Source organism: Hemiscyllium ocellatum, chromosome 32, assembly GCF_020745735.1.
Source record: "Hemiscyllium ocellatum isolate sHemOce1 chromosome 32, sHemOce1.pat.X.cur, whole genome shotgun sequence".
NCBI classification, from domain to species: Eukaryota; Metazoa; Chordata; class Chondrichthyes; order Orectolobiformes; family Hemiscylliidae; genus Hemiscyllium; species Hemiscyllium ocellatum.
In genome coordinates this window covers 32785641-32811006 of record NC_083432.1, presented here as the reverse complement: position 1 = coordinate 32811006, position 25366 = coordinate 32785641, and the positions used below count along the sequence as shown (strand labels likewise).

Sequence of the window (25366 nt, the reverse complement as noted above, 5' to 3'; positions counted from 1 at the left end):
ACTTGTATGCTGTAATGGGGCACAGTCAATATTCTTTAGATGAACATAATCAGGTCATTTCGAGTTAACCCAGTGAACATGAATTCAATCATTAGAATGTCATCTGCCTCGTAATTTTGGTTGGTGGTGGCTTTTTGTTGTTGTTGGTTTTGAACAAGAATAGGTTGCGAAGGTGGCCTGCAATGGAAAGCAGAGCAGGAATGCTCAGCCAAGGCTGGGGTGCAGGCCATAGCCGGGGCAGCGCGGTACTGCGCCTGCGCGAAGGGCTCGGTCGCGTCGGAATTGTCCCCGTGCGAGAGTCCGTATTACCCAGCGTGCAGCGGGGAACCAAGATGGCGGGGCCGAGCGGCCGAACGATGTTGACAAACTAGAGACGGGATCGGGCCTTGGATTCGCGGAGCCCGGCGATGCGAGGTAAGAGGCCGAAAGGGCGGCCGGGGAAGCATCGGGATGGAGCGAGTAAAGGTTGGTTTGGCGGGGAGGGAAGGGGGGAGTGTCTCTCTGCAGCATCAATGTGCGGCTGCGGCCGAGGGCATGCAGCTCGAGAGGCGTCTCGCAGCGAGAGCGGGACAAAAGCGGCGCAAAAGCCGGACACAGCGCCGCTTGCCCTGCGTCCCCTCCAGAACTGCCCCGCTGCCTCCTCCTTTTCCCTCAAGCTAGCCCCGGGGAGTGGGGTTTAAAAAGGACTTGGCCGGATAGAATTAATCCGAGCAGTGGAGCGCAGCGCAGCCCTCAGTCTGCCGGCGTCGGAGACAAAGCCAAGGACGCCCTCCCTCCATTCCAATTGGCTTAACTTAAGTGAGGCGAATATCTTGGAAGTTCTGGCCCGTTGGAAAACGGGGGCCTGTGCCACTGTTGATTTTGCATGTACGTGTTTCACGATTTTCAGGCACTTTTCTCACTGATGCCTGCAGCAAAATGTATAAGTCCGCAGGGGTAATGCAATCCTGAGCATTTAAAATTAAAATCTTCATCCAAATACTCGGAAATAAGCAGTTTTACCAGTCTTTTGGCCGGCCTGATGGCTAAACCCGAAGTGATGCATGAGTATACTTCATTTGCTAACCATCAGGTATTTTATGCGAAAGGGAGGTTGGTTTTGTTTAGAAATGCTTTCCCACGTATGAATTGTTAACATCAGGAACGTTTGATTTTTGGTTTCCATGTGGATGTTGAAACTCACTCGTCCCAAGGTTGACAATCACTGAGAATAATACCCCCCCCCCCTCTCCAGCAGCTCCATAGGAATCAACGTGAATCAGACTTGAGTGCTAGTATTACAGTGTTTTTGAATTGGTACTCAATTGTAGTTGAACCTTCTGTTTCCCATGGAATTATTTGTGCTCACAGGCATGTTGACAATGTAGTTGAAATTCTCTTCACAAGAACATGTGTCACTCTATGCTGTTGCAAATTATTTAAGATTTGCATACATTTCTTTGGAGGTTAGCACGTCCCATAGTATGGATTGGAGGGTGGTTTTTCTCAATTTTAAAGCCTCCTGGTTTTCTCTCCTTGTTTTGTTGTGGATTTTTGGTTACTCTCCAAAGTAAACAGTTACTGTTCTGAATCCAGAGTTTAAAGCTTAACAATGTAAACTGCATTATTACGTTTGCCATCTTTGTACCTTTCTGAAATTCACATATCAATTGTGTTTAATTAAGAACAGCATGTAGCATTGTGTCAGAACAGTTTTGAAGTGGATGTCTGATGTGTGGAATGCTAAACGTTCCAATAGTCTTTATTTTAACTAAGTCTGCATGATTATAAATATGATACTAAATTGTCACATCACAATAGTAAATGTATATTCAGTAAATTGGAGGACTGCCAAATTCTTGAAAGCCTAACTAAAGTTTGGAATTTTGCATTCTCACGCAGTATTGTGGTTTTCAAGTTTAGGACTGCTGCAGACTGGCCACTGAGTCATTTAAAGTACCAAATGGTGTGTATGACAATGCCTGCCCAGAGTGCTCCCTGTAATTGATGCTAGTGGATCTCTTTACAACAGCAAGCATTAATATTTTTGTACACAGATAATTTATTTTATGAGAATGAATATGTTGTATTGATTGCACCTTTCTACCACCCGTATACGTTTCTTCTGCTTTGAATGCATTATCATTGACGGATTGTGCATAAAACATGATTGTATGTGTTCTCCAACTGGAATTTTGAAAGCATTCAGTATGGCAGTGAGGGAGAACTAAGTAATGGCTGACATACCTTTAGAGTAGAAGAAAGTGAGGACTGCTGATGCTGGAGATCAGAGCTTAAAAATGTGTTACTGGAAAAGCGCAGCAGGTCAGGCAGCATCCAAAGAACAGGAGAATTGATGTTTCAGGCATAAGCCCTTCTTCCTTTTAGAGTAGTCAATTTAGTATACTTGTCGCATAACTGATGAAATATAGCCCAAGAGAAATTATTTACTTTGTACTTCAAAGCCTTTGACAATTTTCACACACCTTCAAATTTCACATTGCTTGTTTCTGTCCTGTCATTAGTAGGAGATGCTGTATCCAGAACTTTTGGTTCTTAATTGGTCCTCACTGACTGTTCAGTTTACACTGAGCAGAACAATTGCATGTAATAAGTTGAAAGATCTGTATCTAAATCCTAGTCTTGCTGCCAAAGCATGAGCTTTAATAAAATGATGTGTTAATTGTAGATAAAGTGAGTAGGTAAGAAAACATTTGACTTCCAACCAAGCGATATTGGTAAAGCTAGCAAAGATTTCTATAATTGTATACCCAACCCGTCTCTCAACCACAACTAATGTTGTGTGACCGGGGTGGGGGATTACATGCGGGATGTAAAGACCACAACTTTTATTTCCTTTATATGTGGACTGAGAAAAGAAGATATTGCTTTAAAGCAAGGTGACTGTGCAAAGTGATAGCTAGAGTTATTTTTTTTTAATCATGTTTACTCAAACATGTTGTGGATTGTATACATTGTTGCACGTTCCTGAGGCAGTGAAAGCAAGTACCACAAAATGAATGGTTTATGAACTAAGGGAAAACTACTTGACTACAATATTTTGATTACCTCCTGACCACATGACTGTGCCTTGCGTGGGAGTAGTGCGGCAAAGAACCACCTAGCCTACAAAGAGAAAGCACCAAATAATCTGTGTCTATCTCTTGTATAGGTACTGGAAGATCTCCAGTAAAACTGGTTATCTTTCACTCACCCTTTTTTCTCTGCAAGTCCTGTGTTGAAAGAGGAGCTAAGCACCTTTAATGACTGCAAAAGGCAAACTCAACCAGAGAATGAAAGAGAATAAGTTTACAAACAACCTCATCTTATTGGCAAAGAATTCCAAGGAACAGAAAGAAAATAACTCATTGAATCCTGTGGTCCAGACTGGTGCTATTGAACTGTGTTTCCCTGACATTTTTCTTTTCTCTCATCCTCTCTTAATATACATATCCTGTGTGTCTTCCTGTTGCGTCTATTTGTGAAGAGGGAATTTGAGATGAAGTTTAAATTGTAGAATCATAAGTTAGCAATTTGTAACTGTTCTTTGCCATTAGTTAAAAGATTATTTGTTACAAAGAAAGTTATTTTCTTGTTTGAGTACAGAAACCTGATGAGTGTTTTCTTTTAATCTCAGTCAGGTAAATCAGGGACTTTGGGTAGTTTGACTAAATCATTTCATGTTTGTGTCAACTTCAGGAATAGTGGAGCTTGATTTTCAGCAAACTAATTCAGCAAGGCATGACAGGGAAAGAGAGAAAAAAATTAGCATTTCACCCTACAGGCATGCTCCGCCATTCAATATGATCCTGGCTGATCTGTTTGAATTTGGAATTCCATGCTTCCATATACTCCTAATAACCTTAGATTTCTGTTAGGCAAAGGAATCAATTTTGCTCTACCGTAAAAATATTCAATGACCCCACTTCCATCACTGCCTGACGTAGCACTTTTCAAAGTCGCACATGCTTTGGCGGAAAGATTTTCCTCATCTCTGTCCTAAAGTTAGGAATTACCCCTTTTAAAGCATTGAATATTTGGATGACTCATAGTTATGATTACATTTAATAGTTCATAAATCTGGTTAGAAAAGTTCCATCTAAGTAAAAAATTTAAGTGTGTATACATTAGTATCTATGTTGTAATGTTCTTATTTATATAAACGCACAGACAAAAATGTTTAAATATGTAACGTCAATGTCATATGCAAGTCAGTTATGAGTGTAACACCTGGATCTTGCAGTCATGAGCAAACAAATGATGCAAGTCATTCATTAGACTTCTGTTTGACTACACATCTGTAGAAGTTTGCACTGATCTAGAATTCAAAGCTGTGCAACAACCACTGTACATGTTCTGGGACTGTGGTAACAGGACAAGCAACTATGTATCTCCTTTTTAAATTTCCTGAGTCATGTAAAACACAGAATAGGTCATTTGGCATCTTGACCCTGATTCACCATTCAGTAAAATCATAACTAATGTGATTCTGGCCTGAACTTCACTACTTTCTCTGCCCCTCCAATGTTCCTCAATTCCCCTGTTAATTGAAAATCTGTCTAACTCAGCCTTGAATACATTCAGTAATCTAGCCTTCACAATTCATTGGGGAAAGAATGCCAAATACCTTTGACCTATATTTAAGAAAGAAAGAATCCTCCTAACTTGCTCTTAATAGGAAACTGCTGAATGTTAAATTGTGCTGCCTAGTTCTGGATTTCCCGTGAAGAGAGATATCCTATCAGCATCTAGTCTGTTCAACACCTCTCTAGATCCTTGTGTTTCAAAAGGATCACCTCTCATTCTTCTAATCTCGAGTGTTTGTAAACCCAACCTGCTCAACTTGGCTTCACGAGAAGTTCACAATTCAGAAATAATTATAGTGAACCTTCTCTGTACTGTTTCCGATAAATGTGCTTTCCTTAATAATAAGAGGACCAAAGTATGTGCAGAAAGTCAAATAAAGAAAAGATTAAGAAATAGGTAAAAGACATAAAGAACATGACATAAAAATGATTTTAAAACTTTCAACAACAATCAATTTCTGAAAGAATGGAACTTCACACTTTAAAAGTAAATTTTAAATGCAAGAGAGTTGGTTTGGCAGTAGTTATCATGCTATATACTATATTTGAATGAATAAGCCTGAGCTTTTCTGTCAAGTTTAATTGGTACCTGTCTTTGTACATAGTTGAATATCATGCTTTCCCATGCTGAGTCTCTTAGAGATTCTATTATAGAAACACCTCTAGTGGTGGAGGCCATCTCCAGATAATAACTTCCTGATTTCTGTATTTAACTGCACACATTGTGGGAAGTTGCTGTCCGTTTTACTCTTTAAATTGAGAACATGGCTGGTATTGCCATTATTTTTATTGTAACATCTGCACCATTAGGTGTTATTAAAAGAAGAAAGTTATCAAGGTTTTAATACCTTTCTCTATACTCAGATTCAGATGGTCTTACTTGCATGCCAGCTCAAGACCTCATTTTTTAACACCATTGAAAAATTACTTGATTTTGAGACTTGTGCTAGGCAATTTTAGTAAGTAGGATGAACTCCTGTTAAATGAAAGTGTGCAGTATAGGTCCTTAATATTGCATGAATACTGATTTTTAAAAAAGCAGGTCCACCATAATCTGTAATTTTCAATTGATGAACTCTGGCTTAATTACTTAACCTTACTAGAAATATCAGCAAACTGGGGTTGATTGCCTAATGATAATCAGTAAAACTATATTTGTGCCAAGTTTATATTCATGAACCAATGATGTTTGTCTGATGATGAAAGAAGGCTTTACAGAGCAGACACAGAAACTAGTCTGCCCAATCTCATTTCCTGTAGAATCTTCATACCCAAAAAACAGACAACAGATTTGCTTTGGGCTTCGAGGTGAGAGAGCAGTGAAACCAGGTTTTCTTTTATTTGTAATAAGTTGGCTATTTTATTTGGCAATTTTCTCCTTTCCTAAAGGCTTTACAGTATCACAAGCTTTTGTGACAGATTTCTAGCATCTGCAATATTTTGTTTTCATGATGCTACAGGTGCAGCTTAGCAATGAAACAGTGGACTGGCCAGCTTTGCCCTCCCTATCCTAGAGGTTTTCAAAGGCATATGATTCAAGTCCAGTTGATCTTTGGCTATTACAGTGGTTGAAACTGGAAACTCTGAGCTTCCCGGGCAACTATTCAGTCTGTGCTGTGTAACTTATGTACACAGTTAATAAGTGGCAAAGTCTGTGTCTGAGTCCTAGCATCTACTGTCAAAGTATGAGCTCGACTAAAATGATAGGTTCGGTGTTGATGAAGTCAGACTGTAAGAAAAAGTTGGCTTCTAACGGAGTAATATTGGTAGAGTTCTTGACTTCCAACCCCACACCCTCTTTCAGGTGAGGGTAATCAGCCATGATCATAATGAATGGTGCTGCTGGCTCAAAGGGCACAATGGCCCACTCCTGCACCTACTGTCTATTAATCCAATAAGTTAGAAGAGGTGGTAGGGAAATATTGATAACCAGTATCATAAACTGACCTTCCTTTGAGGAAATTCACATCGTTGACATGACTTTAATACCACCCTTAAGGTTTAAATAATTAATACTATTACCTGATGTGGTAGGTAGTTAACACTCTTTGGTTTGTTCATGTAATAGCCATCATTAGTTTTAATTGCACACAAACATTATAACACATTTGGGCATGTTGAACGTTTTGTACTTGTCTTTGAATAGTGATGTAATCAATGTTCTATAGCTATTGCTTCATCATTAAGAGGACCAGTGATGAAGAATGAACTTGTGTATTATCCAGCTGAAAGAGGAGTCAGCAGTGCTTTCTTAAGCAGAGCATTAGTCTTCCGAATGTACCGCCTTCTCGTAACCAAATAAGTAACTGGGGATGGCAAAGGCAGGTTGTCCTGTAATGAAATTAAATGAAAGTTGCTCTGTTTTTCAAACAAAAACAAAATTCCTGTTAACCAACACTTGATCCTGTTTTGCCTCAATTCAATAATATCTAGGTTAATGTCTAATTATTTTTGATCCAGTGCTTTGTTGTGGACATGTTGTTTCCAGGCAAAGAGTTACACTTTCTGTTATGTGACTTGAGTAATTTGTCTGTTGGGAGAGTACAGTTCCAAAAAACTAGGTATCAAAGTTGAGCCCTACCAGCACTTTTTTGTAAAATTCAAAAACAATGGAGAAGAAGCTGTTACTAGGCAACAACAAAACTGAGTGATTATGATGTCATAAGTATCAAGAGCAAGGTTTTTGACTGGCTTATAAGCGGAACTTGATCTACAACTATACCTCCTGATCTGGGTTGTGTCTTTGTAATTTACTTTTACAGGTAAAAGGTACTCGTACCTAATTACTAATTTCAACATAAATATCCCCCTTCACCCATGTATTAGGACTGCAAACGTGTATCTGATGCAATATAAATGTCACAAGTTTTGCTGTGACCTGTAAACCTTACTGCAATATTTTTATCTACTCTGTACATGATTTAATGTATAATTTTGTGCATATCGACATGACAGCTGTCTTATATTTTCATCTCTATTTCAGGAGTGTGCTGCCGATCTGGCTTTGAATAGTTTTGGATTTTACATCATGAGCATTGTTCACGATAAACTAGCGAACGAATTCCTCAGGAACGGTGGGATGGAACCAAACTTCTCTTCTGGTATGATTATGTTCAGTCACCTCCCACCAATCACAAATTTTTCCACCCTTGCTGCTCATTCTGTCGCACCAGCTGTACCTCAGGATTTGATCCTTAAAAAGGATCCCGATGCTCCAGCAGAAAAATATCCTTCAGACTATATGCAACCCACCTCGGATGTTAAAGAGAAAAAGTTCTCCGCACATGATGGATTTGTATTTTTTAAGAATAAACTTCTCGAAGAAGAGGAAATGGGCAGGGGACAGAGCATCTTAACCCACAGTCTGACTCACACCAGTGTAGTAAGTATTGCATTACCATCCCATCTCTGATATTACTTGTTAGTAAATTTATTTCTTGCCCTGTACATCAATGAACAAAATTCTACCATCTGCCCAGATTGTGCTAGCAGCAGACTTGAATTTTATTGCTGCAATTAAATCTTTGGAGCGATCACTTGACTCTGTTTTCAAAGTCGCCCTTGAGTTTGAGAGATCACCCTTCACATTTAAACTCAAGACAGACATTCTATTTTACCATGTGCAGATGATTTTGTTTTAGCTAACCATAATTTAATGTCATCTTATGCTTTCCCTTAGGTAACCCAACACCATCAATGAAAGATGGCACATTTACTTTCTCCCTCTTCTGTATCCGTAAAGCTGTCCATTACCAGATCAATGAGCTCAGCACAGACTTGTGATCAAACCTGTCTGTGGTTCAATATTATGCTGCATTCTCTGTTGAATTGCTGGGAAGTCCATCATTTGTTAACTTTGTTCTCTTTCTCCACATGCGCCACTTTAGAATCATGTTGTACAGAAGAGGCCCTTCTACCCATCGAGTGTGCACCACCAGAAATACACTGCTTCATTAGTTCTTTAACCTTGAATGTTATGTAGTTCAAGTGTTCATCCAAGTACATTTTAAAGGCAACTTGCCTCAACTACCCTCTCAGGCCATGTATTCCAGACCATGTCTCCCTCGGCTGAAAAATATTTTCCTCCTATCCTGTCTACACCTTTTGCCTTCCATTTTAAAAGTGTGTCAACTTTTTGAAAAGTTCTTCAGTTTGCTTATTACAGTCAAAGCTGAAAGGTAGAAAACTTATTTTCCATTTTGACACCTCATTGTCAGCAACAAGAATTCCCAGGTCAGATATTCTTGAATGCTGTACTTCAACAATATTGCATAACTTAAATCTCTGATGAATTGCCTTCACCAGACCAGCATGAATTTTGATGTTTCTCACATGCGGAATGAAGGATGAGCAGTCTCACTCAAGGCAGGAGTTATTCAAACGATCCTTTATATGAAGCTCCAAAATCCAAAGGTTTTTTTGTGAAGTTTTTTTCTCGTTAACAAAGTCGTTTGGCGTACAAACAGTTAACCCAAGTCGACACCCACTCGATGCGTGTCACTCAGATGCGACTTGGGAGTGCGTGTCCGAGCATTGGCAAGCCTAGATTCTCCCTCAAGGCCTCTTTTTTACTTAATAAGTCTGCTCCTTCGATTACACTTTTAAAAATTTTACCATTTAAATGTGAATATAAATGGATATAAAGCCTGTCTGATTCATGTTGCCGTAGAGATGGGCTTCAAGAGGGGAAAATAGGCAGCCACTGAAGGATTAGCCTACAGGATGAGTTTGTAAAAATGTCATTGAACCTCACAATGTCTGCCAGAAGTCAGAGAGAGATCTGAAAGATAGTGGCAGCTAGAGTGGGTGGAAATATATGCTCTGAGTGAAGAAATCAATTTGTGAATACTTAAACAAGACAATCAGATTCACCTACCTTTGGGTAGGAAAACAAATCTCCAGAGTACTCCTTGTAATAAAAAGCATTTAATTGTTGGGAAGTTATCTAACTGTAAAGAGTAGAAGAAAGAGTAGAAAAGGGAAGGGAAGGGAAGAATAAAGTCGCTGGTGAAGGAACAGAGTGAAGTAGATGGGAGATGTTCAGTTGCATTAAAACAGTAACAAGGGAATTTTTCTCCAGTTTAGAGTATAAGTTCCCTATTAAATAGAGTTTAATTGATGTTGCTTTAAATTTGTTGAATACATTGAGAATCTGAAAACTCAACCCTGTCATGCAATTCCATTAAATTAGTCACTGGGAATTGTAATTTCTTTTTCAAAATAAGTTGCCAATCTCTGCGGGGATTGCAACAAGTTTCTTGGAGTCATGCAACAAAGAAAGAAACCATTCAGCCCATTGTAACAATTCTTTAAAATAACTATTCAGTTAAACCTATTTCCTTTCTTTCTTCCATGTACACTGTAAATATTCCACTTTCAATTATACAGCTAATTTACTTTCAGTTCTGTGTGCTTTTACCATTCTCTGCATTCTCAATCGTTATAATTCACTGTCATAAAAATATGTGTTTCCCCATTTGTCTGCTCGTCATGCTTCTGTAAAGGCCTGCTACTAATGCTTCTATGCCCTTCTAAACAGTGGTTCTTGAGCAATATACTGTTAACATTCGGAGAGAGTTCTTTGTATGTTAAATAATTATTTTAATCCGCTTGCTTAGACATGCTGTGATACACCTCTGGGTCAGGTAGGATTTGAGCTTAGAACTTCTGGTCTAGAAGTAGAGATATTTGCCATTGTGGCATGGTACCCTCTTGCACATAAAGTATTCCAACCAAAACGGAAGCCATTTCATTTATAGGCCAGGTAATTGAGAGCTCACAATATTAGATCACTGTCTACTCTTCCTATTTGCAGAGCTTTGATTAGTTCATGCTAGGCATCAACTGATAATCTTCAACTCAATGTGGAAGTATTTTGTGATGAGACCAACTAGATACATTAGCTGTAAACCTACGGTTACAATTTATTCTTGTCAATCAATTTCATAGAAGAATATATTTGCATATGAGCATCTTTAGGACTTTCAGATTGTTCAAAATGATTCATAGTTACTGAAATATTCAAAGTGTAGTCACCTTTAAGGAAAGGAAACACAGGTAACTTGTGTACAACAAGGCTCAACATTTTGCAGTTGAGTAAAGCACCAAATAATCTGTGTTAGTCATGTTGATCTAACTGGTTTCTGTTTGATTTTTGTTTGAATCTTCCATGATGTTTGAATCAGTTAGAGCCTACTTTACCTGCACTGATCAATCGGCAAACTTATATTGTTGTCTTCATTCTTTGAACCATCTATGTATCCAATGTTGCAGCTGCTAAGCTGCTTTTAATGTATGTATCCAGTACCTCATGCTTCCAGAAGCTATTCTGCTGTTCTATTCCATGAACAATAGATGTTGTGCAACACTCAAGAAATTAAGAAAACCTATTAAGTTTATTTTTCCATTAGAGGCCTTTTAGAGCAAAAATGAAAAAAGAACAGCTATTCTGGGAAAATAATATTCAAACTACAACATATTCAAAGTACAACATATTTTTGTTCCAAATTTAATCATAACTTTTGCCGAACTTTGATTATTGGAAATGTATTGCTTTCATAGATTTTTTTTAAAAAATTGTTTCAGCGATCACCTTGTGAAAAATAAAGTATTCTTCTAACCCCTCCCCTTCGCATTTATTAGAACTACTATTGTAGTGACTGTTGCTATAAGATGTGTCCCATTTGTTAAATTTTGCTTACTTACTCTTCCCATTGTGCCCTAAGGTGTTTTGGCAAAAATCAGAGTTTAATTCCAAAGCAAATGGCACCTCTTCAATGCCTCCTCTAAATGAAGTTTTCATGTGTGAACTGAGGAAATATATGAAGGTATCACAATGAAAAAAGTTTTGGAACAAAAGTGGCATGCATCTTGCAGCTGCCCCTGAGTTGCAGACTTTTATTACAGATTTCTTATGGTTATTATATTGCAGAGGCAGAAAATTTTTATTTTAAATCATTTTTGGAACTTTTATAATCCAAAAAAATGCAAAGAAAGTAAATGTGAAGGAGGAGAGATTTTTTTCCCTCAGCATAGAGTTTATGGAAGAGGCCCATGTTGAGTGTTGAAAGGGATTTTTTTTCTGTATGGTACTTTTATTCAAAAAAAATGTGACAAAAGAATTTTTTAAAAGACACGAAGAAGGAGAGGCCTTTCCACGTGTTTGTTCAATGGTTCTGGAGAGCGATTTCTTTTCTCTCTTTATCTGGTGATTTGAAAGCTGACTGGAGGACTTGAGGAGGGGTCTCGTTTTAGGTTAATGAGAGTTTTAGCTAAGTGCTTAATTTTTTTTAAAGATTTTAGTTCTATCTTTTTCTTGCTTAAGATTAAAATCTGTGTGTAAGAAAGGGTAGTTTTCGATATGCTTATATAAAGTATGTATATGAGAAAACATGCTTTTAAGAGCTTTTTAGGATTAATATCACTGAAGAAGGGTTATATCCAAAACGTTGACTTCTCCACCATCTGATGCTGCCTGGCTTGCTGGGTTCTTCCAGCCACCTGCCTGTCTACTTTTCAATATCACTGAAAGCATTTAAGAGACAGAGTATGGCAGTTAGTACGTTTAGAGAGATGGTTACACAGCAGGATCAGTCAGATAGTCACCCATCTATCAGGGAAGATGAGAGGTAGTTCAGAAGTCTTCTGCAGCTATTCCTTTCTCAAATAGATATTCTGTTTTGGGTATTGTTGAAGGGGATGGTCTCTCAAGAAAATAGATATGGCAATCAAACCTTGGGCACTAAGAATGAATTTTAAGTGTGGTTTTGTCAAATTTAAAACAACAATTGTGATAGAGGACTGTCCTACTAGGCACAGACAGGAGGATTTTGCGGCTGAGAGCTTGAAATTTGCATAGTATGTTACCTTCCTGTCGCAAAGGTTCAGGACTTTTCAAAATGGTTGAAGCGTATCGTTAAAGGGGAGATTGAAAAGCCAGAAGTTGTTCTACACATTGGTAACAACAGCATAATTAGCGAAAGAGTTAAGGCTTTGCAGAATGAATAAAAAAGGTTAGATAGAAGAAGGCTATAAAACCGGACCTCAACTCTCTGGTTTACTGCCGGTCCCACATTCTAATGAGAGTGGGAATAAAAAGATAGGACATATAATTCAGTGGCAGAAAAAAATGGTTCAGTATGCAAGGATTCAGATTTTCAGATCGTTGGGATCTCTTGTCAGGCGAAAAGACTAGTCCAAAGGGATTGGTTTCACATGAATGGGAAAGGGACCACTGGGGAGATTTGCTAGTTGTATTTTGGGAGCCTTTCAACTAGAAAATTGGGTTTGGGGGACTCCTAAGTAGCAGTAAAAATAAGAAGACAGTTGAGGATAAATCTGAATCAGAAAAGAGCAATTTAGTTAGAAAAAGCAATCAAGAGCAAGTCAGGATGAGATAACTGAAAAATTGAACTTCATTTATTTCAGTGCAAGGGCCTTGCATGCAAGACTGATGAACTCAGGCCATGGATGGGAACATGGGACAGGGTGATCATAGCTACTACCAAAATTTGGCAGAGGGAAGCAAAGTACTGACTGCTCAATATCCGGGGTTTTAGATGCAATAGGAACAATATAAAAGGAAGAGAGTGAAGAGGGGTGGCATTTTTAATTAAGAAAACTTTTTACTGTAATTTGAGACGATATTTCTGTAGGGTCGTCCAGTGAAATTGTATGAGTAGAAATTAGAAATAAGAAAAGGATCATCTTGGTGGGATTGTACCAGAGGCCCTCCCAAGTGTCAGAGGGAAATTGAAGTGCAAATATATAGAGAGATCTTAGATATATGTAAGATTAATAGGGTTGTAATAGTTGGGGATTTTATTTTTCCAAACATTGCATCATGTTTATGGCTTGGATGGTGAGGAACTTGTTAAATTCAAGAAAATTTTCTTTATCAATGTAATTGTACTGACTAGAGAAAACAGGTTTTGCTCATTCTCATGGGAAATAAGGCAAGATAAATGACTGAAGTTTTAATAGGGGATTGATTTGGAACTAGTGATATTAATTCTATTAGTTTTAAAATAGTTATGGATAAGGATAAGCCTTCCATAAATGTTAAAATTCGTCATTGGAGTAAGGAAAATGTTAATTGAAGTAAACTCTTCATAGGTAAAGAGACAACTGACAAGTGGGAGGCTTTCAAAAATATGACAATGAGAGTTCAGAGGCATTATATTTCTGTTAGAGTGAATGGTAAGGCTGATAAGAGTAGTGAACAATGGATGAATAATGATATTGAGATTCTAGTCATGAATAAGAAAGAACCATATATTAGATAACTGGGATCAAATGAAATTCTTGAAGAATATAAAGATGGAGAGACATTCTTAAGAGGGAAATCAGGAGGGCAAAGAGGGGATATGAGATAGCCTTGGCAGATAAGGTAGAATCTCTCTGGATTATCCTCAGCAAGTACGTTAAGAGCAAAAGAGCAACTAGAAAGAGAATAGGGCCCTTTTAAAGATTAACAAGGTTGACTCTTTCCCTCAGGAGGTGGGAGAGATACTAAATGAATATTTCTTGTTAGTTTTTACTGTGGAAAAAGAAATGGAGGCTAGAGAACTCTGGGGAAATAAATATTGAAGTTTTGAAAACCGTTCACATTACAGTTCACAGAAGAGAAAGTGCTGGAGGTTTTAGAAATCACCAAAGGTGGATAAATCTCCGAAACCTGCTCCAGTGTATCCCAGGATACTGTGGGAAGTTAGGGAAGAAATTGCAGGGTTCCTCACAGCGGAATTAGCATCAATAACTACAGGTGAGGACTGGAGGGTGTTGTGCCTTATTTAAAAAAAGGCTGTAAGGAGAAACTGGAAATAAAGACCTGAGAGTCTGAAATCTATGATGGATAGGTTGTTGGAGGTGATTCTGAGAGATTAGATTTATGTGCATTTGGAGAGGCAAGGACTAATTTGGGATAGTTAGCATGGTTTTGTGTGAGGGAAATAGTGTCTCACAAACTTGATTGACTTTTTTGAGGAAGTAACCAAGAAGCTTAATGAGGACAGCATGTTGTTTATGTGGGCTTCATTAAAGTCTTTGACAAGGTTCTGCATGGTAGACTAATTAGTAAAGTCAGATCACATGGGATTTGAGGTGAGCTTGCCAATAAGATACAAAATTGCCTTGATAACAGGAGACAGTGGTGGTAGAGGATTCTTTTTCGGACTGGAGGTTCGTGATCAGCAGTGTTCCACAGGGATCAGTATTGGGTCCACTTTTGTTTCTCACTTATATAAATGATTTGGATGAGAGTATAGGGGGCATGGTTAGCAAGTTTGCAGATGACACCAGAATTGGTGGTATAGTGGACGGTGAAGGTGGTTTTGTATGAATACAAAGTGATCTTGATCAATTGAGTCAATGGGCTGAGGAGTGGCAGATGGATTTAATTTGGATAAATATGAAGTATTGCATTTTAGTAAAACAAACAAGGGCAGATCTTATACAGTAAATGATTGGGCTCCAGGTAGTATTGTAGAACAGAAAGACCTAGGGGTTCATATACATAATTCTTTGAAATATGCATTGCAAGTAGACAGGTGAAGGGGTTTAGATGCTTACATTCATTGCTCAGACCTTTGAGTTGGGACATCATGATGAGCTTGTACAGAACATTGGTGAGGTTTCTTCTGGAGTACCTTGTGCGGTTTTGTTCGCCCTGCTTTAAGAAGGATATTATTAAATTGAAGGGGACTTAGAAAAGATTTACCAGGAGGATTTGAGTGTTTTAAAAAAATATAGAGGCTGGAACTTTTTTTCACTTAAGGATAGGAAGTTGAAGGTTGATCTTATTGAAATTTATAAAATCAAGAAGGACATAGATAAGGTGAATAGCAAGAGTCCTTTCCCTACGTGGGGGAGTTCAAAATTAGGGGGAATATTTTTAAGATCAGATAAGAAAGTTTTAAAAAGGACATGAGGGGCAACTTTTTTCACATAGGGTGTTTCATATGTGGAATGAACTACCAGAGGAAGTGATGGATACAGGTACAGTTACAACTTTTAAAAGATACTTGGATAAGTACATGAAAAGGAAAGGGTTGGAGGGATATGGGCCAAACATGGTCAGATAGGGGTAGTTTAGTTTGGGAACATGGTTGGCATGGACTAATTGCACTGAAGGGTCTGTTTCCATCCTGTATGACTGTATAACCTGATTGTGGCCCAGTTATACAATTTCCTGCTGTGTTCATTAAATAACAAGTAAGAGTTGAAGTCCGTGCAGGTTGGGTATTGTCAATAGGAAGTGAAACCAGTTCAAAATTTGCTTCATTTTAATTTTCTGAATCCAGTTATTACTGAATATGAATTATCACTTGACATATACTTGAAGATTTCCACCTGTATTCACAATACTAAAATTCCTATCTTTCTACACTTCCTGGGCTTGCTACCTAAAAACTGCTTTGGAAATTTTGAATATTTATAAGTGCCCAGACTATTTGAATCAGTAGCGAAGGGGAACAGCATTTAAAGGAGTGGTTCAGCTCATTGAAAGATTTACTTGCTAAATATGTTTGTTCTTTGCTGTCTTTCAGTGCTTTGAGTTGGAGGCCAGAATGACCTGTTGTACATTATTGAAGTTACAGTGCAAATGTATATACATGTAGTGTTTTTGATATTTAAATTAGAATTCTTATAAGTTAACATTTTGAGTGCCTTTTTATTGAGCCCAGTCATATCTGTGAAAATACTTAAATGTGCTTTTTCTCTTATCAATATTTGGTCAACATATTTCTCAGAAATATCAATACAACAGTTTATTCCCTGAATATCCTATTTTGAGGCCTAATAAGTTACAGTATATCAGTTTATTGAAACTCGTACAGTGACAATATTTTGACAGCAGTTGAAGTAGCTTACCACTGCAGTTCATCACATGGACATTCTGGGTTTTAGACTGATCTTCCTCTGCACTAAAATCTATTGTTTTATTATGTTTACTGAAGAAGGAATTCGAAGGATGCCAGACACCTTTACTCAATCGGGTAAGGTTGATCCTCACTTTAATGCTTGCGTCCTCCAGTTAACTAGAGTTAATTTGCCAGTATTCTAGTTATGAGTTGCATAATCACCTTTCTAAGCCAGGCCAGGTATATGAAGAAAAAGAAAGAGCCTTTAAAACCATTTTTGTACCTCCCATTTTTCAATGTGATATCAATTAATAACTAATTGACATGTTTATTGAACTGTTCTAAATTGTCAATATGTTTTGTTGAAAACTTGGAGGAGAAAGTGTTCTAGAACCCAAGATAAAGCAAAAGGCCCCTCTGGACATTAACATCCTCCATTATTGTACTCCAAAGAGGAATCATTAGACTCAAAACATTAACTCTGTTTCTTTCTCCACAGATGCTATCAGGTCTGCTGAGTTTCATCTGCAATATTTTTCATTTCAGATCTCTGGCATCTGCAGTATTTTGCTTTTGTTAACATTTTCTTAATTTGTTTCCCTCCAGTCTCAAGTCAGATATGAAAAAGATTACCTCACTGTTCCCAAACAAGGGAATGTCAAGAGGGCTAAGAAGCAGAACTCTCAATCTCAGGATACAAAACCCAAGCGAAAACGAAGTGAAACATCCAAGGTAAGGATTTTCTTTCACAGTGCCTTGATTACATGGAAGATGGCTTGGAAAGTTAACTATTCAATGAGTTACAGTTTTAGTTAATTCTTTTAGAAATTAACTGGGCAGCTATTAAATTTTAAAATACTCAACTGTGTGCTTGTTGATGATTATACTAAAATGTGTCATTAAAATTACAGTACCAAATATAGTGCACCACATTATTTTCAAAGGTTTTCAGAATATAAACTCAAGGAAGAGGGACATTTTTAATTTGGTTGAGTGATGAGTGCTGATCAGTTCAAATGCACCATTTAGAGGATTTGTCTCTAACCTCGTGATTGAACTGAAGTAATGAAAGCAAGTTTGGTAATGTTCTTTCAGTTTACTTCTAGTACCTTACCAAACTGTTGCTACCAATTACCACACTTTGTTTTCTTAAAAAGGACAGTGTAAGTTATGGCAAAAAGTGATTTTTCTAATGATAGTTGCCATATACTCAACATTGTATGTAAAATTAAACTAAGAGGTTATCTCATGGATTGCAATTCTGGATTCCTCAAGACTGGACCTAAACACACACACTGTTTTAAAAAGTATGGCACTTATTTTGGAAGAATTGCTCCCCCCTAATAAGATATTCCAGTTTTCATGTTTTAAAATTTAATTCACTTTTTTCTGTATTAATCTAAATGGTAATACAGTTTGAATGCATCATTATTTTTATTAACAACATGACACAATCAAATTTTTTCATTAGATTCAAAAAGAAATGCTTATAATTCATGGGCAATCAAAATGCTCTTGAAAAGCTGCAGTAAATCTCTGATGGAATTAAGCAGAATAATGCATGAATGCCATTCTATAAGCACTGTAGAACCTTGATTAAAGTAGTCTTTTCTAAAGTCTGCTAAAGCCCTCTGTGTGCGTGCACTGAAAACATGTTGGTATGACTGAGAAATTTAGGTAAAGGTAGGTCATTGTTCACCTTGTTCAAGAGTCATGTTATCTTGTCAGAATAAAAAGATTTATTTACAAGTTTTATATTTCACATCTCCTAGATGTTCTTTTGTACCTGTTGATTCTTCCATTTACTTGATACTTTCTTTACTAATAAATGTTTCAATGATGCATTCCCTTGACCATAATGCCAGGAATATAATTAAGTCATGACATAAATCCATTACAAATATGGATAAAATAATTGAAATTGACAATGCAGGAATAAAGATAATATATGACTTCAAAACACAAACTGAATTACAGTTGCCAAGTATCGTCTGCACTCTCTGCTGCTAAATGCTACTGAAACGTTTTGCAACTTGTGTATGATGTATTTTGTGCCCCTATGTTCTATCAGTTTTGTTCATTAATTGTTCTCTGAATTCATAGCATTACAATTATGTTTTGACCATAGAAGGAAATTGATTAAATTAATAAAGTTACCACCATCACATCTAAGTTTTTAACTCTCACCACGGTATCAAGCAGAAAGTATGTTAAATCAAATTAATTCTTGGGCTTTAATGAAGTATATTTTCCCTCGTAGTCTTCAACGGGTGGAGACGGTACCAACCTTCTACACGGTCCGAAGGTTCATATATGTGAACATTGCTGTGCCTCTTTCCGTAGTTCTTACCATCTTCGTCGCCATGTACTCATTCATACTGGTAAGAAATGAAAAGTATTGATAGCACTGAAAGTAAGCTATGAATTTTCCCAATATTTTCCATGTAATTCTTAATGCTTTTTCCTGATGATTTGCTTTTTACTAATGAATTTCTTTCTTCAGTTCTTGTTTGAAACTATTTAGTTTGACCTGACAGCCTTTGTTGGAGGGATAATTCTAAAATTGTTCTTGGTGTAGGTGAACGACCTTTCCAATGTAGCCAGTGCAACATGTGTTTCATTCAGAAGTATCTGCTTCAAAGGCATGAGAAGATCCACAGTGGTATGCACCTAGCAATTTTATTGGCAACTATTTCAGCTAATTCAATGTTGAATTTTTCTTGTAACTTCTTAAAATTCTATAACTATTGCCTATGTGGTGTATTATGATACTAGCTGATGGTACTACTGGACAGGCCAGATCCCAGAACTAAATCTGGCCCAATCAATCTTGCATTTTGTTTAATCTTGGCTAACATGATGGTCATTCACTGAAACATAGTCACATGAAGCTGCAGAGTCTCTTTAATCAAAGAACTGATGTTTACAACACGAGACAAAAACAAATAGAATTAACAAGCTTTCTACATACAGAACTCAGCCAGAATAACCTTAAAGGCCTCCAGCAATGATCCAACTCTAGGGCAAACTGATTCTTCGCAGTTTCTGACCTGTGAACTGTAGAATCATCTTGCGTGAATACTCTCAAAACTGGGAGCTTAGACTTTCTCAGTTTCTATGAACCTGCAGACTTCTAATCAAACATTCCTGGTCTGGAAATTGCATAAACCAAACTTTTTTACTGAGAGAATTTTACTCCCTGACCTACTGATAAAGCTCCTTTGTAGGAGAGACTATACTTGCATCTGACCAGTCAGATCTCTTCCAAGCTGCCCAAAAAATGTGAAGTCTGTTATTTTTCTAAACCAAACAACAATTCTTGATTATTCTGAACTTAAAGCAAGTTAATGGCCTCCAGTGTTTACTCCACCTATCATGGGTTCCACAATATATGACACTCAAGGGGTTAATGGCTAACTGACACATTAGCTTGGGTCACTGTTGCAGAAAGACTCTGACCTAGTTGATTGGGTTTTGTTTTAAAATACCTTCACAAAATTAACCAACACCCAAATGTCTTTACTTTGAAATGCAAACACAAAATGTAATCCATGTATATATACATCACACATCTTTCTTTCCAGGTGGACTTGTGTACAGACATTGATACTTGTATATATTTTCAAGTTTAAAATCTGAAGTGTATATGCATATATCATTCTCAGGAGAGAAGCCATTCTGTTGTGATCAGTGTAACATGAGGTTCATCCAGAAATATCACATGGAGCGACACAAACGGACACACAGTGGAGAAAAGCCTTATCAGTGCCACACTTGTCAACAGGTATCCGTGAACTGACTGCTTATGAATGCAGTTCCTGTGAATGAGAAAGATGTAAATAGCAAGGCAGTGTTGTTAAATTAATAAAAACAGTTTTGTGGAATGAGTCTGGATTTATATAATCTAGCTCTGTAATTAGGACCACCATATATTGTGCTGCTTTACTTAAACAGTTTTATAATAATAATGGTTGGAGTAAGTCATAAAGCCTGTTGGCCAGTATTGCTAAACCAGTGAACTTATTAATTATACTCCGTTCCAAGAGCTGATTCAGTTTCCTGTGTGTGTAGGCCAGCTGAAGTGTGTGTGGCAGGGCAACATATGGGAAAATATTCTCTGGCTGCTGAGACTTTCAGGAAAGAGCTTGTAGAGAGTTAAGTATGTAATCAAAGAGTAGGCCAAATGTTAACCTATTTTGAAATGTCCATGTTGTATAAACCAAATTAATTGCTACAATTTTTACAATTCTGTTTGTAGTGGACGGGAGGTGGATTTTTTGAAAATGTTGGAAGTGACCATAGTCAATATTTGCAGAAGTGTTGTAAATTTTACCCCTTAGATTGAAAATTTGTAAAAGAATATACAACGTCATATAAGAGTCACCTGTGACACCCTGCAGCATATTGTTCATTATCATGGAAGTGTCATCTACTGTTAGTTTTCTCCACTTCTCTGCTCTCAAGGTTGCTGCTTCTATGAAATATTTATTTTTGGGAATAGAGCTCCTATTTTAGTTTCAGTGGTCATTCATTACTAGTGTGTATATATATTTATCTACTGCAACCATTCTATGATTCTCTACCCATGGCATGTATGTGAGTGTAAATTATTGTACAAGAGATTTATAAATCTCCTTTTTGTCTTTTTCCCAGTATTTTTCTAGAACAGACAGATTATTAAAGCACAGACGAACATGTGGTGAAATCCTTGGTAAAAGTGAAAATGGAATGGAGCCTGGGCCATCAAATCAAATGGGGAATGGTTGCTTCACATCAACTCAGGGAACTACAGGTCCACGCAAGAAAACAAAATCAAAAGCTACATCTCAGGAGACTAAGGAGAAGACAGCTCGCAAAAAGAACAAATCCAACATTTCTGAACTTCCAAGTAGCTTAACCGCCTGCAAAGATAAATTGTCTGTATATAATATGCATGAATATGCTGTTGAGATGCCAATGGTGTCCTCTAATATGAAATTGGGAAATGAAGAGGATTTGCAAACCCGAGCACCAAAACTGGTCATCAAAAAAGTGAATCGGAAGAGCCCTCAAAGGACAGGTCCGAACAATGCAACGCCTCTAGTTATACCTGCCACAGAGCTGGTGAGGCAAAAGCTGATGACTAATAAACAAGGGACTTTGGCATTGAATAATAGCACCAGCATGGATAATATTGTCTTACTGCAGAATACAGGCAATAAAGCAGAACAGGCTAGCAACTGCAACTATGATGATGCAATGCAGTTTTTTAAGAAAAAAAGATACCTGCAGGCTGCTTCCAGTAATAATGACTATGCAGTAAGTATAGGACAGATGGCATCTCAACAGTCTGTAATTCAGGCAGCAGTTGCGAGTGTTATGGATAATGAAAGCTCACTTACCCTGCTGGACTCTTCTCCAATGAATGTGGATGTGAAAGTCTGTCATGAAAAGTCTGGAATTCCAGATGAGGTCCTTCAAAGCCTTCTAGACCAATATTCCCACAAGCATGAGGGCCAGCATGATGTTCCTTTTGATATTGCTGACCAACATATCCCAATCCATTCTTCAGGAGAAAATCCAGAGATACATGAGAATGCTGTTTGCCCAGATCCACATGCATCTCGTGGTGACAAAACAGGAATGCTCCAAGAATATTCTAAGTACCTGCAGCAAGCTTTAGAGAGAACGAGTCAAAGTGATGGGTTTTCACTAAACCCAGGGATGCAGTTTTGTCCCACTAGTCTTCCATCCAGTCTCCCCAGCCATAATTTATTCCCTGATAAACAGGCTTATACTACACCTGCACTCGAGTGTGGTTTCAGTCCATCTATTACCTCAGTATTGCCAACCACCTCACCAAAATCACATTTTGGTTTGTTGATTGGAAGTTCCCAACCTGGCATTCATTTTCCTGGTACAGAAGCTGCTCATCAAAGGCTGACGCCATCTCAGGAGTTAGTGGGGCAGCTGGAACAACAAAAGAACTTGGAGGCTGGCCTGAACCATCAGGTCTATCAGATTGAGAATTTTGCCCAGGCCTTTGGATCTCAGTTTAAGTCAGGTGGTAGAGTGCCAATGACCTTCAGCAGTGGCACCAACGAAGAGGCAGGCCACAGAATAAGGACTACAGTTTCTGAATTCTCAGGGTACACTAATTTGTTGTCTGATGCTAATGAGCCAATTAGTACAGGAGCCAAGACTCCAACCAGCCAAAGTTACAGGTAAGGTCATAAGTATGACCAGGCTGGAGGGCCTTGAGTGCTTGATACCATGTTTTTGACCATGTGTAAGCACATTGCCAGTCCAAATGTTTATATATCAGGTTCTGAGAAAAAAATGTATGAAGCCCTTCCAATGCAACATTTTACCATTTTGTTTGGTGCATTCAGTCTGTAATCATGTTAGAACAGTTTGTATTAGGAATAAATTTTAAACACAGTGGATAGGCAGAAAATTAAACAAGTCTGGAATTTTTTTCTCAGTGGATTGGGAAATGTTTTAGCAGAATAGCATGACTTGGATGGGGTTAAATGTTTTTTTTTGTGGGATTTGTGTTTTTTAAAAATTCAACTGTACTATTAATGGAAAAAAAAGAGTAACTCAAAACATCAGGGAAGTGCTCAACGTTCAATTTTCAAAATAGAGACATCAATAATATTGAGCTATGACTGTAGTTTGTAGTATGACTCAGGAAACATTTGATGCAGTAAGGGGAGATTTCTATTGAAACAAATTCCACAAGCACTGACTTGAAAGGGGAGCAGAACTTTGATGTTGGGAACTTTGCTGTGCACATCTGTGCGTGAAGTATTTGGTCCCTGATAACAGCTTTGAAGCTGTAAAGCAGTAACCTCATTGAGTCAAAAGGAACTAATGACCAATTTCATTTCAGTGTAGTAATAAAAAAAGGTTTTAAAAAATCTTTAAAAAAAATTAGGTAGGCAAGACTTTATTTACCTCATTCTGCATTTTGAAAGCCGTGAATAGGCAGGTACCAATGCAAGTATCAGTAGTACAAGTAGCATGAATCAACATTGTGTAAATATAATAATTCCCACTAACATTAGCGATGTTTACAGGAGAAAAGATCTTTGTTTCAGAAGACTGCAAAGTACAGGGTGAAAGGTTGAAACTGCAGTTCTGTACAGTGAAAACTATGGGTGCAAAGTATGTTGAAAGGTTCAGTATGCTACATAAAGTCTTTTTATACATTTCATAGTGTTGCAAAAGCATAGTGTTACAGTTCAGATTTGCCCATCAGTTTAATGGTAACAACCTGCTATTATAATAGCCATTAAAAGTGTGTGGTAATTTGCTGCTTTATGTTTGAGTTTTAAGAAATTAAAAACAAGAAATGGTCAAAAGTAACAAATTTAGTTAAACCTACACATGCCTGATTTATTCACCTAGTTGTATATATTCAAAGTAATTTTACTTTGATTCTGTATTCCATCCTGAATGCCTAAGGACTCAAATGATTACAGTACATAAGCTTTGTTATTTATAATTCATAAATAGTTTGTGTAGTATCAGAGAGAGATCTGTAAAATTGCTAACAGTTATATTGTATGTTTTGAAAAAGTTGTATTTGACTTGAATTATCTCAAGGAACAGTTAGAGAATTTCCCTTATCTTGGAAAAGCCAGTGGAATAGTAAGTAAACTTTTAGTTGTGGATTGTAAGTCTAGAGTCAAGGATATCTCCTAGAGCTTTTCAACCCATAATACATCTAGTGGTAAAGTGATCAGAAATTGTCTAAACAGCAGTAATCAAGATCCACAGCTTCTTTTTCCTTGAGTGTGTTGGTTATAATCAAGACTGGTGTTAGACCTGCTTTCAAATGATACCAGCAGTGTTCATGTTGCTGATTGAAGTACATCAGTTTGTTGCTAAAATGACCAAGCCTTTAAACCATTGTAAACTAAATGCTAGGTATCCTATGTTTTTTTTTCAGTTTGAGGCTATGTGTCCTGCAAGTCAATACACTGCCTTATTTTTGGTTCCCTGATTGAACAAAGAACTTAATTCAGTCTCCAGTGGAACACATGCACGGAAGAAAATTAACTCTGTTCTTTGTCCATTGTAATGAAATGAGATTCTTTTTAACTGATAAAATTCTAACATTGCAGGACCTGAAATTTAGTGTCCTGATTGGTTCAGACTAAGGAGGTCCTCATCCCAATTTTAGCGTTCTCTTCATAATACAAAATCTGTTGTCTTCCCATTGCAGCAACCAACTGTTTCATAAATTAATCCAGTACCCTCTGATCGAACACACTTCCTGATAACCCATTCCATTTGTCCCAATTTTGCCATTCACTCCTCCACATCCTTGTATCTTGCTACCCTGAATTATCTAAAGTTATTGCTTTTGATTTTCTTTACTCTGATTTCTCATCAGAGAATTTTCTTTGAGGTGCAAGAGCCCCATCTTATCGCCTTATTCATATAAAGATACTAATTAGGAGCTGGAGTAGGCCACTTGGCCCCACCAACCCGCTCTGCCAATTCTCCCAACATTTTTTTTCTTCTTTGTTGATGGACTTTACCTCACATCAAGTTGTAAACTTGGATTCTTTGCCAAATCAGAACCCAATCCAGTGGTTGAATTTTTGTTGTGTTCTCATGCTTTTTGGAGTCATTACTGAGCGTAGTTGGGAAAGAGGTTGGTTGGTGGAAGGGAACTGGAAAAGATTGAAGCCCTTGCTTCACAATAGCATCAATGAGCAGGCTACACAATGGGAGGAAAAATGATCTTAATAATGAGGAAGCATTGATGTAGTTTTCCCAGTTGTGCTTGTCTTGATTAGGGAAATTTCTTCAAGTGCAAATCCTCATTTTAGCATGGCATTTAGATGGCAGATGTTTAGCCACAACCCAGTGAGATTAAATCATTAAGTCACAATTTATCGATCCTCGCCTTGTTATAATGGAGTAATATTGAAGTGAAATGATTCT

General features: G+C 37.5%; 1 protein-coding gene across 1 annotated transcript; it reads left to right on the top strand.

The window, feature by feature from the left end:
* Positions 1 to 326: 326 nt before the first annotated feature.
* On the top strand, positions 327 to 23722 carry znf281b (zinc finger protein 281b). Its single transcript, XM_060848645.1, has 7 exons — positions 327 to 414; positions 7549 to 7947; positions 17033 to 17158; positions 18687 to 18807; positions 19005 to 19088; positions 20092 to 20210; positions 21080 to 23722. Exons 2-7 carry the CDS (start codon positions 7594 to 7596, stop codon positions 22631 to 22633), a joined length of 2358 nt encoding a protein of 785 aa, XP_060704628.1. The 5' UTR covers positions 327 to 414; positions 7549 to 7593; the 3' UTR covers positions 22634 to 23722.
* Positions 23723 to 25366: the final 1644 nt, after the last annotated feature.